Source organism: Tauraco erythrolophus, chromosome 11, assembly GCF_009769465.1.
Source record: "Tauraco erythrolophus isolate bTauEry1 chromosome 11, bTauEry1.pri, whole genome shotgun sequence".
Lineage (NCBI taxonomy): Eukaryota > Metazoa > Chordata > Aves > Musophagiformes > Musophagidae > Tauraco > Tauraco erythrolophus.
The window spans coordinates 15,574,971-15,591,718 of NC_141475.1; the positions used below are offsets into that span (position 1 = coordinate 15,574,971).

Sequence of the window (16,748 nt, forward strand, 5' to 3'; positions counted from 1 at the left end):
GCTTTTCATCACACTTCTTGCTGCTTGTTACCCTCTTAACCATGTCTTTGCCATATGGTGTGCTCTTTTTGACATATCTGACTTAGGTCCTATATTTTTGTTGCTGTTATTGTTCTACATGACTGTAGCTTGCAGTGCTTTGGTAAAATTTGGCTCAGCACAACTCTCCCTTTAGGGCAGTTTGAAAGCAGAAAGCAAAGAACAAGACGTATTAAAAGATTTCTTTGCAGATCTAAGTAGGACCACTCTGAGTTCTGTCCTGCTTTTTTTGCCTCCGCTTCCTTGCTGTGCTCAAGCATAGTGAGTAGAACAGTGACTTTTATCAAAAGGCACAAACATAAGTTTGACATCTTATGGGGTGCTGATGTAGACCTTTGCCAGGCATGTTGTGGTCCTGCGTTGCTTTTTGTGGATCTGCTTGGTTCAGCGGGACTTAGTAGCTTGGAGTGTCAGCTCTGTTGTTGAAGAAGTTGGCAGGAGAGCCATCATGAGTGAGAAGAAGTTAGAGGAAGAAAGAGGAGAGGCAAGCATCCTCCAGAGGAAGAAGGGAAGGGATAGGAGATGGTCCCACTGTCGATTTTCTCATATGAGGTTTTGCTACAAATAAGGCTAGGAACCAGACTAATGCAGCATCTTCACTGATTCAGCAGTGGGGGAGTAGCTTTGACAGCTTATGGCAAATAGCAGCTCTCTTAGACTTTGTTTGGAGTGTGTGAAAGGTAATGTGTTGGAAAGGCTGTAAATCTAGTCAGATCATGGTCTGGATGCTTTTCTGTTCTTCTAGGGGAAAAAAAGTGTGTATATTTTTCTGCCTAGCACTTTTTTCCTCTTCATTGCTGTAAGCAGAATTGCAAAGTTCATATTTCTGGATGTCCACTGATCAGTTGAGTTCCCATCTGGTTATACTCTTTCTGTATTGATCTTGATTGGTGCACTCCTCAGGCACTGGCAAGCTTAAATGTCAGCAGTGGGAGTAGTCCCAGCATGACTTCCAGCTTGTCAAGAAGTTCTTTATTCTAGTTGTCTGTTTTTTCTGGTTTCCAAAAGTGGGAATACAAACAGGTTCTTTCATGTGTTACTGTTGGATATAGGACAAGTTAGGTTGGAAAGAGACCTCAGGAGATGTCTGGTTCAACTACCTGCCTAAATCGGGATCAGCCCTGAGGTTGGAGCAGGTTACTTAAGGTTTGATCCCATTTGGTCTTGAAAACATCCAAAAATGGAGACTGAATGGAGGATGTAGTACCACTGTTCATAGGTGACTTAAACTCAGTCATGTTTTCCTTCCTTCAGTGTTTCTAGAAAAGAGAAACAAGCTGGTGAAGGTTTTGCTGTCAGTACTTGGCATTGCATGGCTTTTCATTCCTAAATTTTGTGAATAGGGAAACTAAGACTGAGAATGTTTAAAGAAAACATTGTTTGACCTGAAGCTCTGAGTTCTTGTCTCACTCTTTCAATAAGATCATTAAGCACTTGAAGATCTTTACCTTTTGTAAGAATTTCTGTTCAGTTGGGCCAACTACCACTTCCTTATATTCTTTCATCTCTATTTTTTGTGGTTGTGCCTTGTATATTTCTGTAATGCAGAATGGGAGGTGTAAAGGAGTTGGAGATTAAGGCGTTGTTTGTGGTTTTCACAATGATAAGTGGCAAAAGGATTTGTCCTGTAGCCATTGACCTGTTCTGCTCTGTCCTGAAACTGAGAGGGCGAATGTGAAGCTGAAGGGATGTGCATTTTCATTCCTCAGTTAGAATTTCTGGGATCATAAGAGAAAATACAAGTTGTCTAACATTCAGGTATGCTTTGGCCTTGGAAACTTAACAAATTTCTCAGACTTTACAATTTCACTGAGTAAATGTCTCTCCAAATCATAAGAAATTTGAGAACCATGGCTTGGAACACTTAATCTTAGAAAAAGAAGCAGCAATTCTTCTTAGCAGTTCAACAGTGCGTGTTATTTTACAAACATATTATGTATAGGAGATGATACTAATTAATACTGTTATGCTTTTAGCATTATTTTCAGTCTGTGGTTTATTTTTTTTTCCAGAAGCTAAGGATATGTTCTTTCAAGGGTTTTATTTGTCATTTAGTTGTTAAACTGTGGAAGTCTAAGAATGAAAAAAAGTTGTTTCTTAATATTCAAGGTTGTTTCTTCTTGACTGTTTAATAATGTTTAATAATCATGATAAACATCTTCTATGAAAGCAGGCATGTCTTATGTTGTCAGGATGAGAGAATAAGATGCCAGGAGCTCTGTCTCTCCTTATAAGAGCATTTTTTAAGAAAAGACAAGAAAAAGGGGTTGGCTTTGTGTTATTTTCTATATTTTATTCCCTATTTACTTTTTATTTATTTCAAAACTACTTGGAAGGAGTTTATATTTTGATATCAGACACACATTGGTTTAATAATAATTCTCATCTAATTCTGCATAATAACCATGTATATGTCTAAAATGAAAAGTTATGAATACTCCTAAGTTATTGACCTACATAATAATGCTTTTCTTTCAGATCCTGTTTGACCAAACCCAAAGATCAATTAAAGCACAACTTCAGACTTTTGTTAAAGAGTAAGTTAATTTGCACTTGCAATGGGAAAATTACAGGTAAAACAGAATTTAAAAATATCTGATTTGATTCGGTCTGTGAAACAGCTTTCCTGAAAATGAGCAGTCATAGAGAAGTCTGTATTGTTGTCAGAAATTGCCCCAAATCAGTGAGGCTTTGGATCCAGCTGCAGAAATGTTGAAATATTATGAATTACTGATCTTAATTACATGTTGTCATTGTCTAAGCTTAGGGGAAAAAAACTCTTACCAAAGCTTTTCCCCAGTAAACATGAGGTGCATTTATTTAAATATTGATGTTGTGCTTTCCTCAGAAGAGAAAGGCAGAGAAGCTTCTATCATACTTCGTATGATTTCCATTTGATCCAAGTGTTTATTGAGGAATATGAAACCCAAGAAACTAGCTGTAACAGTCATGAGCATGGTCTGTCTAGTGTATCTTTAAACAATTTTTTCATGCTTTGGAATTAATTTGTTACCCACTTTTCCTTTTTCTTTAGAGATATTAGGAAATTTAAAGATGCAAAGAAACAGTTTGAAAAAGTTAGTGAAGAAAAAGAAAATGCTCTAGTCAAAAATGCCCAAGTTCAAAGAAATAAGCAACACGAAGTAGAGGAAGCAACTAATATTTTGACTGCAACACGGAAATGTTTTCGACACATAGCTCTGGATTATGTTCTTCAGGTAAGTACAGCAATAAAAGTTATTTTTCAAAACCATTTGTTACATATAATGAGGGATCTGTCCTTTAGAAGTTCTTATTGTAAGCTTCTCAGAAGCTCGGGAGCTTCAGTGAAAAAGGAATAACTTTGCAAGTAATTTATTTTTTAATGAAACCTGAGCAAAATTAATTTAATCGATGCATTCTTACTGCTTAATGCTTTGGTATTCAGTGCTGTTGCTGTAATGACACAGTTTAATTTTTCAACTTGAACATTAATTTTGAAAAAACAGTATTTGCCTGATTCTTACCTAAATGTATTTTGTGAGTTTGCCATGCTGTAGTTCCTTATATATTTGAAGTAAAAACTGTAACCTAGCCTAGGAAATACAAACTACCTGAATAATTCTGATACAGGATATATGCTACTAAAATTTCAGCTATTTGCTTTGGATTTTATTTAACAAATCCTACTCGTCTAGAAGCTTCGGAGTTTGGCTTTGTGCCATCAGGGAAATCAAGAGCATAACTGCTCTTTTGCTTTTTAGTGCAGATCTCCTATAGAGTATTGAGAGACGTTCTTTGTCCTACCACTTTGAATTCTGTGAAATAATAATAAATTTCCTGTCGATACTTACAATTCATCTGTTTCATAGTTGCCCACAACTACAGCAAAACAGGATTATTGCAGCTTGGATGGTATGAGGGGTTGGGTGCTCCTAAATGGGTCTGGAGGTCTCCTATGATCAAACACAGAACGAAGCTTTAAAATCATGTCTGGTTTTGTATTAGATGTTATGTCCATTTGTGACAGTCCACTCAATTGCTTAAAGCTTAGTTAACTGCTCTGTAAATCGCGTGTATCTGAAGTGGAGTTGATCTGATTGGCACAGGCACATGCACAGATATGGTGGTCAGTGGTCAACGCTGAGCTCCTGCCTGTTGAATTTTAAGGACAAAGTTTGTTTTGATGTTTTAAGTCACATGAATTATGCACCACTTGATTATTTGTAATAACATGAAATATTAGCAGGAGAGGGAAGCTGGCAGTCATTGCTGTAGGCCAGTTCCTTGTGTGTGCATTGATCGTTCGCTTCCTGCAATTGGTGTGTTTAAAGTATGAGCAGTTCCTGGGATAAAAGTGCATTGGAAGTAACAGGGAGAAGTTTCAGCATCTCTTAATGCAGGTAAAAATGAATTCAGCTTTAGGAATTCTTTCCACTTGAGTGACTCTTTTCCACTAGAAAAGTGGTGTCATGACTACGGTCTCTTTATAGCTATATTGGCTTTAAACTATATTTCGAAACCTTTGCTTTCCTTTTATTTATTTTTTTTTGCCTCACAAGTTGTGAGTTTCTTCTATACAAACAAATCTTAATTATTTTTGCTGCAGAAGGTTTTCCAAAATACCGACTAGTTAAGTATAGAAGTACAATCTGGTTTTGATTGTAGCTTCAGTAAGTTTATTTCTTTTGCTGGAATTTTAAATGGACGTAGAGGTGTTAAATTACAAAATCATGCATGTTTCTGCTAAATGGGCTTTTAAAGAAAATCTGTAGTTCTGAGTGACAACCTTCAGGATTAGGGGACAAAGAGTATAGAGGAACGAGTAAATGTGAAACGAGTTATTTTTTTTTTCTATATAATTTGAAATTCTTCAAGTTCTAGGGCAACACCATTGGTCAGTGACTTCAGCTAGCTTAAAAGTGCAAGTGTATATGAAAAGTTACTTATTGAAGTTGTTACGATCTTGCTTGTTTTCAGAGGCAGGGGCTAGATCCCAGTTTTGAGACACTTCAGACATGTCAGCCTGAGTGGAAAAATAAACATACCCCTGTCCTCTCCTCTCCCCTCCCCTGGCAGAGGTGGTGCTGAGTGCAGCTTCTTCAAGAAGTTGGTGGGCTGGGTGAGCTCATGCTGTTGGAAAGGGTGTTTGAAAGATGTTGAATTCAGTCTCTTGAAGACACGTACCAATTTTCCTTGCTTGAGAAGTGCGTTATATTACTTCTAGCCAGCAGGCCATGTCGTATATTTTCCCTTCTAATGTAAGAAAGTTGTGGCTATCACTGAAACTCCAGCTTCACAAGCCTTTTCTGATTGCATCACTTCAATGTCATGACAAAACCAGCATGAATCTTTTAAAAGTACTTTGTAAAGTCTGATATTGAGTTATGTTCTTCCAATGTTTTAAGCTTTGATATGATTATTTGGAAGTTTAATTCTGTGGGGAAAGTTTGCAAGTAGAATTAAATAATTTACTTGTTTGGTTTTTTTTAGATCAACGTTCTTCAGTCTAAAAGGAGAGCAGAAATCTTAAAGTCGGTAAGATACACTTTATTTTCTCTACAGAAAATATATATAATACATCTGAAATTAAAAATGTGACTGCAAAGCAGTATATTAAAAATTTAGTCCTTTTACCCATCAAAACATTATCAGTACATTTGGCACTTTAGTGACAGTTTGGCCTATACTGTAACTGGGCATAGATGTTTAACTGTTTTTGGCAATCCTTTTGGTTCAGATTTGAATACTTTTAAGGTTTCCACTGCTGTTGTCTTTGTGTTTCATGGCTAAAATTGAACTTTTGTCAAGAATTCTGCTGTTTAGGTCTACTATATTAATTTATAAACAATAAGTACTTTTTATAATCTATTTTAAGATGGATTCAGCTCTTTCTACAAAAATGGTATTTTCAATGTAAATAGCATATTGTAATAGCAAATATATAATATGGTAATTGCTAAATTAATATACAGCTATATCTGCATGCTAGTTTTCTTCTGATTGTGTTCTCTTTTCTGTTCTATCTTGTCTTGGTAAAAAGTTTACTGAAGTAGAGACTGCCAAATTGTGCTTTTCTTTCAAAAGTCTAAATATGCACTCCCATGATTTCCTTAATTCCTTTAAACTTGTTTTTTAAGACTTGTTTTTTAATTCCCAACTTGTTTTTTAAGACTGGACAGTCTTCTCAGCTATGTTCATAAAGGTTATGGTTTTGGATGATTAGTAAATAAATTGAGAGGGGCTACAGAATATGTGTGTCCTAATTGAACACACGGTCACATGAATCAGAAGTAATTTTCTGCCCTTAGATAGAATTGGGCTCGATGAGATGATGTTGTAAAATTGCCAGGACACTAGAGAGCAGAAATTAACCCTGGAATTGTATTTTAAGTTTGTTCATGTGGATTAGTTAAGTGATATATTTATGTGATAGCTGATAAATACTTATCCTTTTAAAAAGTATACTTTTTTCTTTCTAGATGTTATCGTTTATGTATGCCCATCTGGCTTTTTTCCATCAAGGCTATGATCTTTTTAGTGAACTTGAGCCCTACATGAAAGATCTTGGCGCGCAGGTAACAAATTACTTTAAAAATTCGTAACTGTATGCTGGAATAGGTGAAAAACTTGGTATATGCATATATATCAGATACATCATAGATTTTTTTTCAACAAAAAGAACTGTTGTGTGATATAGGCAAAGCATAAATATACACTGAGTGGTTTGAATGAAAATAGTTAGAAACTGAAAGTTGCCTGTTTACTAAAATTAATGCTCTCTTTAGGATTTACGTACTTAAACATAGCCATGTGGTGCTGTTTGAGGTACTCTGTGGTGTACGGGGCACTGGATTATTTTGTTTTAAAACTTTTGTATATGACCTGTGTTATAAATATGTTCAGCAGCAATAAGTAGATTAGTTTTTTTCGTTCTATTTGTATATATTATTTACTGTATAAACTAGACAGTGTGCCAAAAATAAAATTGATGTTAGCAACTTAGATCATAAAACAGAAGTCTGATTTTAATAAGTGGCTCAAAACTGAGTTCATACACCGAATCCTTCTTGCCCGGTTTTGTTGTTTAAGAACACATAATTGCAACTTCCTGGTTTCCAGTGAGGGACTCATGAAAAGGTTAGATGGACCACAGTCAACTGCACACATGAGGCGCTGAAAATGGTTATGCAAAATAGAACATACAATATTCAATTGAAGATCTGTCTGTGGTGCATGAAAAACACTCGGCAGTGTCTTGACCTGTTTTCAGTGCAAGTTGAATGGGCCTGGAAATCTGTCATCCTTTTGCTTGATTTGGTAAGGAGCACTGTATAACGTTCATTATGGTGCTGGTATCATAGCAACTGAAGGAGTTAAATTTAGAAAATCCAAAGCTGAGAATGTTTAAAATATATTACAGTTGGAGCAAAGATAGACTGAAGACCCTAAAGTTGTATGACTTGCTGAATTATTCTTTCGTGGCAGACCTTGGCATTTAAGTAATGGCTCAAAACTTACGGAAGTTTAACAGTTAATGGCTTTGCAGTTTGTAATAGGTTGAAGTTTCTGCCTTTAACAGGTCAACAAGAAGGTATGTTGTGACATAACACAGATTTGCTAGATTTTTCTGAAAATACTGTCAGATTGTTTCTGTTGGTGAGTTTTCATTCCCAAGTAAATTTTGTTTGTGATCTTAATTACAAGGTTTAACAGCACCTGAAGTATTAAAATTGAAGTGATCTTATATAATGTAGTTATAAATTCTTGTGTTTTGTGTTTTCAAAATAACTGGTTTACATGATGGAGTAGGATTGAGCAATTTTGCTTTCTGGATATTTTAGATCAGGGTAGGATTACTTGTGGTTCAGATCATGGTAGGGGAATCTTTTATCAAAGATAAACTATCTTATTATTTTGATAAAGCTTTTGCATGGAAATTATGGTATTTGGCACTTTTCATATGAAATGTAGTTTTAGTTTAAAAAGAAAACCTACTTGAATTTTTATTCTGAGATGACTAATCAAAAAGCTAAACATTTAGTATGACTTAGTTCTCTATAGAAAGCCACTTATAGCACTATATGTTTGTATAAATACATTTACCAGTGAATGCAGTATTTTGAAAAATCTAGTTTTTTTGAAGACTACCCAGTGGTAGTCTTCATTATAGTGGTATAATGACTGGGATTTTGATAGTTTAGTTGTGTGATTAGCCACAGCTCTTGATAGTTATATGCTGTTGGTCTTTTTTAAGACAGTTGATGTGCTGTTCACCTGAGTGAAAAGAAGAAATTCTGGTCTGCGCTTGGAAACTGAAATGATGCAATGCTGTCTTGATAGTAAAAAAAAAAACAAACAAACAAGTAAATGTTGAAATGAGCTGCTGTTAAGAACTCTGGTTTGACACTTACACTGTGGTAAATGTATCCTCAAACACTTCTATTTAAGGTAAATTAGAGGTAATTGCCCAATCTGAATGTGGCTTCCTTCTGTTTCATCTAGCTGGGTAGGAGGAAGAATTTCTTGGGCACCATGTGCAGATTCCTGAATCTGAGGTTTTAGCAAGGAACTTGGTGCCTCAAGTCTTGAACAACCCTTGGACCCATTCTCATCTTTATCACAAAAGAAAGGCTTTCCCAGGGTTCTTGGTGCAAAACAGTCTTTGAGCACAATGGCAGCCCAGTCTCTGTTTTAGAGGTTCTACTATCATTTTTTAAGTAATATAGCAACATGAATGACATCTGGACACTTCAGTCTTCAATGTGTTCGTGTTCACAAATACCTGTAGGATGTGAAAGTGCTGGTATAGCCATTTGAGCCAGAGAAGCAGCCAGGGAGAGAGGAGTTAAGAAAAGAAATAGAGTATGGAATTGGATCCATATGTCCCAGCTATCAGATGGCTGCTTAATTGTTGGAGACTGCCTAGCACAAGGGCATGAGAGCCAGTTGTTGTCCCTCTTTTCTCTTGTTTATATTGTTTCAAGTGGAGGAAATACAACATTGGGGAAAATGACGGGAGTTGGCAGGGGTTCTGGCTTGTGGTTATGAGAGTGGGTGGAGACGATCCTATTTGTGTGTGAATTAGATGTTCTGTTAGTCATACTGTGCCCTCTGCCACCGGACTGACTTCAGCTGGAAAACTGGTGTTGCACGCTGTTCATAGATTCATAGATTTCTAGGTTGGAAAAGACCTTAGAGATCATTGAGTCCAACCATCCCTAATCCCCATTAAACCATATCCTCAAGTAGATCATCCACTCTATTCTTAAACACATCCAGGGATGGGGACTCAACCACCTCCCTGGGCAGCCTATTCCAGTGGCTGACAACCCTTTCAGAGAAGAAATACTTCCTAACATCCAACCTGAATCTCCCCTGACTAAGCTTATGTCCATTTCCTCTTGTTCTATCACCCATCACTAATGTAAAGAGTCCTTCCCCTACCTCCCCACCATCTTTTCTCAAGTATTTATAGGCCGTAATCAGGTCTCCCCTGTTTCTGGTCTCCTCGTTCTAGGTCTGCCCCACAGACGTAAGGCTGTGGACTGTGCCGCTGTGTTCGATGCTCCATCTGCATCGTCATTCAGTCAGATGCTGTGACTGGGCTTGATGTCAGGCCTGTGGTGCAGGCTGGATAAAGGAGGAGTTCGTCAGATTCCATAGCTTGTCGCGTAACTGCCAAACTTTCAGGCTGTCTTTCAGGCAGCATCTGCTCCTCCGCTTCACCATGTTTCTTATTTAAACATCAGTCTGTACAGAAAAAACCTTACTCTTACAGGATATTTTAAATTTCCTGCTTTTTTTCCTTCTGGTTTTAGAAGGAAAAAGTTTATATGGTAGTGCTATAGACATACTTGCAGCAAGTTTTTGCAAGTGTCGTCTGTCTTATCAGACTGTAAGGATGCTACCTTAAATCCTCTCTGCTGTGACAGTCTCTCTTCTTTGCAAAATCATATTGCTATTTCTGAAACTAGAAACAGTTTGAGTGGTTCTGCCTAACGTTTGGAGGAATCTTGCTCAAATGCTGCTGGTGACCTGATCAAAACTATCAATACAAAAGCCCGGTTGAGGCAGTTTCCCCACTTCACAGAGAGGAAAAGTCACCAGCGTTCACTGCTTCTGGTTTTGCTGCTCATGCCAGTGCTGCTGCATAGGCCAGCCAGCCAGCATGAAAGAGCAGCTAAAGCATGAGTCATTCTCTTCGGAGGCTGAGCACCAATGCGGTATAGAGTCGCATATGCTTGGCACCATGCTGGTCTTTGGAACGTTTCTTCTCAGGCTCACCAGAAACGTACACCTTTCGTAGAGGTTAAGTCAGGGTGGTAGTGCAGTGCTTTAAACAAGGCTGCAGTGGTTATTCAAGGTAAACACTTTGTGACCAGAAAGGTCATTTTACTATGCAAATAAAACAAAAGTCATGCACTGTCTAGACATAATGTGTTCTTTTTTTGTCAGCATTATGAAATCTACTGATCCAAATTTCTCTTGAAATCTAAAGATCCAATTTTCTGTTTCTCTTTACAGCTGGATCAGTTGGCTGTAGATGCTGCAAAGGAGAAGAGAGATATGGAGCAAAAGCACTCCACTATTCAACAAAAGGTACTTGCAAGAATATAAAAGGCAGACCGCACAGACGTTTTTCTCTGACATCTCTCCCCAGCAGTGCATCTTGCATCAGACTGTGAGGAATGGTATCTTTAGTGCAGAGAAACAGACTTGCACATCGTTAAGCGTAGGGTTAGATGGCAGATATTAATTTTGTACTACAGAACAGGGTATTATGTTTAGTTTTGACTGAAACATAAATAGAACAGTAGAATTTATTTGAATGCTGAAAGTCTAGCATTTCACTAGAACTCTTAATTCTGATTACATCTTGGATTCAATATAGTTGTAAAAGTTGCTGTCTTTCCCTCTTTTGTATCTGTGGAAGAGGTATGCATGCTACGTAGTCCTACGTATCACTTTCTGGACTGTGCCAAATACGAGTGCAGCACTTTTAGGGTAAGTGTGGCAGCTGCTACTGCATATGAAGAGCAAAAGTAAACTTTTGTGAAGGCTGTCTAATGTATGGTGTTCAACTGTACACAAATATGAAAGTGATAACATTAAATTGCTGTTTTGAGAAGATTTGTATGTGCAGTAATTCTTATTTTTGCTTGTTGAGAAAAATGTAGATAATTCATGTTGTGAGGGGAATGACTTACGTTGTTTGGATGTTTCAGAAGCTCTGGATGAGTATTGGTTTTGCAGGTATAATGCTAGAAGTTAAAAATGTTTCCACTGAACTCTCCAGTAGTGAGCTAATACTGCAGGTACTTTTGAAAGGGATTAGATACCAGTTTAAAGGTAATGCAACACTTCTTACTCTCATTCAAATACCTTCTGTATCTGTTCAGGTGGCATAAATTCAAAAAAACCCCATAATGTAAATTAAATCTCAGGAGCAAATAAATTCAGGAATTAAAACATGCCAAGATTATAATTTAGGTAGTCTTAGTAGGAGTCAATATTAATACTAATGGGAAAAGGTGACATTTTTGTTCACTGAATATGTTTTTGTCACTTCATTCCATCATCCCTGCAGGAGTTGGTGGGAAATCTCAGATGGCTATAACTGTGAAGTTGAGCAGACATGATGATAGGTTTTAGGGCAGTGCTCATGTGCTGTGTTTTGAGGCACACAGCAAATAACTATAGGCAAGGAAGGGGAAGAAAGAGGAAATAGGAAAAAGATGAAACTTGAGAATTAATGTTGATGCTGAAATTTGAATTTGTTTGGGCTCAATAGGCCTAGTTTCAGGAGTGGGCATTAGCTGGGGATTTTACTGTCAAAGAACAGCAGTGCTTGGTGAAGGATGTAAATTATGGGCGATTATCTTTTAATTGGCCATAGAAATAACAACTTGTTGCCACGAATTATGGTCATTACTGTTGCCAATAGTGTTTACAGTCTGTTTTTTCTTCAAATGCTGCTTAAGGCTGCTTTACAGGTAAACCATTTCTAATAGTATCAATGGTTATTGAAACTTTTAAGCTTGATGAAACTTGATAAGCTGTATCTGTGTGTAATATAAATATAATGGCAATCATAATGAGGTTATTTGTATATTGTTCCTTATTTTAATTGCATGACAATTTTACACTGTCTCTAAAAGATAATCAGGACAGTCAGATTGTATGTTGTGCTCTAAAGTTGTTTCATGTCATACGTGTTGTCTCTTGTCCTTATCAGTGGAGTCATTTTGTGATGATGCCTAGATTAATGCATTTAGGCTTTGGAGGGCATACTTTATTGGAAATTCCTCTTATAGCTCATGAAATAATTGTCTTGGTTTCTTACTCAAATCATGTTGTCTGTCTGTTTTTTGTCTCCTCCTACTTGTTTTTCCCAACCTTCCCACCAAGTTTGCTTCCAGTTCATCAGGATTTCAGAATCTTGAACTGCATTAGACCTTGGATCTTGTTCTTTATATCATTATTTGTCATCTGGTCAACCTGACCAGGATGGCAATCTTGTTCTCTTCTCATGGCTTGTCATGTCTCATGGCTTTCCACTGGGCTGCCACTTAGGCATGTGTTCCCGAATCTTCCAGTGCCAAATCCTTCCATTTTTTTATAACTACTGAAACTTCTGCTTCTTGTGTTGAATATTCCATGAGGTATATATGCATTTAATATACTGAAGTTTTAATCTAATGCTTCAGAATGATGCCTTTTCTTCATTGTGTGGATAAAGAACAGTTCCTTTTCTGAAATGTATAGGTAAGTGCACATGTGCACACACCTACCCACCCACTACCTGTGTTTGCATATATGTGCATATGCATGCTGAATAATTGCACTAATTAAATAACTTATTTCACTTTTCTTTATAATCATCATCCTGTTTAATTAGGCTGTTGCTTGAGAGTCTAATAGAGAAGTCCTGGAAGGTCTTGGTCACCACTGTAGATCGACTTCTGTTTTAAAAGAACCAATATCTGACTTTTTTTGTTTAATTTGTGTGTTCTATTTACTCAGCAAATATGCAGGAAACAGTTTTATTTATTTTTAGTGTAAGAAATTATTTTTCCCATATTAATCTGGAGGAACACATGCTATGAATTAATCTAGAAATGTCGTGATCATCCTGGGAACGTTTTGCAATATATTTTTATAGGGAAAAATTCATATCACAAGAGTAGTGTCACTATCACTTAAGACTTTTAACGCTTGTTTTCTGAGCAGTTTGCAGCCCGTTGTTCTAGTAACATGTTGAATTAAATAATTTAAAAATTGGCTGGACCTGTAGACAGCATTACAGCTGTTTGATTTTTGTGACAGAGCTAGTATTTTGTTCTAAAACAAGGGAAATGATACAGTAAAAAAAGCTTGCATTGAACTTCAAATAGTTTTCGTTGTATTCAAATCCCTCTTTAATTAAAAAAAAAAACAAGAAAAAAAAAACAACAAAAAAAATCTGCATCCAAAGAACTGCTCAGGAAACAGCTGGAGTGAGAATGATTTGAAAATTTTTGACATCTTGAGTAAACAAGGAGGAGATGGGAAACCAGATGCTACCACAGTCATAAAGCAGGAGTAAACCAGAGCTGCTGTTGAGAAGTAATGCAAACTAATTCTTAGCTCAAAAACCTAAGATGTGCCAGTATTTCAAGTGACTTATATGCTCAGTGACTATCTCACCTTCCTTCACCTCGTCTTGGACTGTAAACCTTGTTACTTGTTCTGTTCGTTATTGTTTTAAGCCCTTCCTCAAGGGACTTTCGACTTAAGCATGACAAACATCTCTTTTGCCAATGGGATGGGAATGGAAGAACTTTCAAAAAGGAATGGGGTGGAGTATTGCACAGTGTTGTCTGTTTAGTATATCCTGGAGTAACTTTTCATATTAATGTTTTCTTTGGTACTTATGCTCTCCCATTTACTGCCTTTTTAAAAACTTTTTAAAAAATCTGCTTCGCTAAAGTAAAAAACATATTGAATACTTATTCGATGTTAAAATGCTCATACTCACGCTCTCCAAGATGTACTGGTTAAATGGCTTGAATAGCTTTCATGACCCGCTAGCAATCTTCATGTTGAAAGTAAATTGGAAACTCTGCTGCTGAAAAGTAAGGGAGTTTATGTTTTGGTAACAGAAAATTGTATGTAGAGAAACAGAAAACATGCAAGCTATGAAGTGAATCTAGTATGTGTGATTAAATTGGTAAGTTCATGTGAAAATGCATTCACTGAAACACTGTCAAGAATAGTAAGTGTTCTGTGACTCACCAGATCATATTAATTGTGGAAATGAAAGTTGTTTTTTTCATTGCCAGCTGGTTTACTGTCCCTCATGGACATTTAAAGAAAAAGAAAAAAAAAAGACATGAAAGTACACTGTACACTTCACTTATATAATCCACTTCTACGTGCTTCTCTTGCAGTAGCTGGCTAACATTGAAAAATGAGTATCAGAATAGAAACCATAGATGTTCCTTCCTTCAAATCTGAATTGAATGTGTGATATAGCACTTCAGTGTAACTTTCACAATACTAGCTTAATTTTCTTAGTTCTGTTAGGTGAAATGTACTGAAGTCCTAACTGACATCTGATTAGTAAATAAATGAGATTTAAAATTCAGTCTTTATCAGTTGTGTGTTTGCTTAAGGAATAAAAATTCCTGAATCACCTGAAGTGACTGGGTTTATTAACATGTGATTCTCTTATGCAGCACACTGGAAAGATATGGATGTATTTCTCTCCACTCCCAGATTATTTTTCATGATTCACTAAACTTTTCCATGCACCAAGATAAAAATAAACTATAATGTGACTGTTTTTCTCCTATTCTTTAATTCTAAAATAGCGGAGTCTATAAGACAAGACACTGCTTATCTAGTTCCTTTTTCTACTTTTATCCTTTTAATTGAAATGAAGTGTGTTGTTTTTAGTTTGTTCATCTTTTTCCTGACCACAACTTTATCAATGAAATTTTATGGATCAAGCATACAGAAGCTTTATTTCCTGCCTCCCGCCCACCCCCCCTTGCCCCCGCCCCGAGTTGGGTAGCCTGTTATGTATAGTTAGGAAAATGTTAAACATTTGTCTGTATGCTCCTTTGTCTTTATCTACTTTATAAAGGTGGAACTCAAATCAGGGAAGCCATTAAAAGCGCTACTAAGTGCACTTCTTGAGGAAGGCTCAGTATAGACAATTTGGACTGAGAGTGTAGCATGATAAATGATCCAAAGGAGTTTTCCTGTCATGTTTGTATGTCTTCAAGTGTAAATCTAGATTAATTGGAAGAGACAGTTGCATTTTCTGCAGCAGTTCTCCAAACCTGGAGGAAAATGTGATTACATAACTTGGACAGAAGAGACTGAGGGAATGCATGTTATGTTTCACTAGACAAGGAGTTGCAGGAACCACTGAGGCAGGAAGATGCAGATCTTTAGCAGGTTTCATTATGTTTGGGAGCTGGTAAGTTAGAGTAATTTATCAGGTTTTTGGAGGGGGTGGAAATGTGACATCAGCATGTCTAAGTCTGTGCTTATAAGACTTTTCATAGATTTCATAGATTTTTCTAGGTTGGAAAAGACCTTAGAGATCATAGAGTCTTTTTTTTTTTTTTTTGAGAGGGTAAGGTTAAAATGGAAAGGACTGTTAACACTTTGAGAATGTTCATGTCATAAATTGCGAAATACTAAGTTAAAATTGTTCTATGATATTTGACTGTCTTTAATGTTCAGCATGTACAGATCTAGAAAATAGGCAGAAAATCAAAGTTATTAAATACTGAATAATAAATGCACAAGTCAGATTTTTTTTTTTTAGGAGCTTTTATTTGCAAACTATATGTTTATTCAGATCGGTGTATGGATATGATAGTTCCATTTTCTTGTGGAACTCCTACTTTTGCACTGATCTTCTGCCAGTGAATTAACAAAAATCCAGATTTAACATTTCAAATTTAGTGAATCTTTTCAGATGGATAATAGCTGAAAACACTCTGAGTAATCTTATGGAATTTGGTGCTCTGCTGGCCTTGGAGTGTACAGGGCCTATTTTGATATTTGTAACCACTTCACTGCCTTGTTTAATTAACCTTGAATTGGACCAAACCATCTGCATGTGTAAGAGTAAACACAGAGTGTAGCAGAAAAGTTGTGTCCAGGCTGGAATATTACATAGGGCTGATTGAAGCGCTTTTTTTTTTTTTTTTTTTTTCATATAGCCACTTTTCCCCTATGTATAGACAAATTTCTAAGGAGCAAACTGCAAACCAGATTTACAGACATACTTTTCACAAAAAGCTGATGTTTGCAATTTACAAAAAGTACCTGCTGAAGGTATGGGGGAGTGACATTATGAAATGTCCTGCATCTTCAAAATTTAACCTGTTTTTTTGTACTGAAAATTAGGTTTCAGTGAAGTGTCTCTTCTGCCTTAGTTACGAGGAAGAAGCCGTATGTTGCTAGTCTATTTTAATGATACATTTTACTAACAGTGAAATTAAATAATAGCATGTACATTTTTTTGATCTCTGGACGTAGCTTATGATAAATGATATTGTTCCATGTGTGCTTTTTCATGCACACCTAGTAGCTGTTAGCCTCCCACTGGCTGAATACCTGAGCTCTGTAGCTCCCTGGGAAGAGTTGGTGCTGTTTTAGATGAGATATGGAAGCAAAGAATCACGACACGTATTACTACTTAATCTACTGTACCTTTGCTGGTGATG

General features: G+C 36.6%; 1 protein-coding gene across 3 annotated transcripts in view; it reads left to right on the plus strand.

The window, feature by feature from the left end:
• ACAP2 (ArfGAP with coiled-coil, ankyrin repeat and PH domains 2) overlaps nucleotides 1-16,748 on the plus strand; it is a 68,993-nt gene that overhangs the window by 26,780 nt on the left and 25,465 nt on the right. For 2 of the 3 annotated variants that reach the window (XM_086618351.1, XM_086618353.1), the window contains exons 5-9: nucleotides 2,518-2,576; nucleotides 3,074-3,257; nucleotides 5,512-5,556; nucleotides 6,501-6,596; nucleotides 10,546-10,620. In XM_086618351.1, the coding sequence (XP_086474477.1) occupies nucleotides 2,518-2,576; nucleotides 3,074-3,257; nucleotides 5,512-5,556; nucleotides 6,501-6,596; nucleotides 10,546-10,620 (459 nt within the window). Of the gene's footprint in view, nucleotides 1-2,517; nucleotides 2,577-3,073; nucleotides 3,258-5,511; nucleotides 5,557-6,500; nucleotides 6,597-10,545; nucleotides 10,621-12,002; nucleotides 12,015-16,748 lie in introns of all 3 variants that reach the window. The other variant, XM_086618352.1, reaches the window with a different exon arrangement.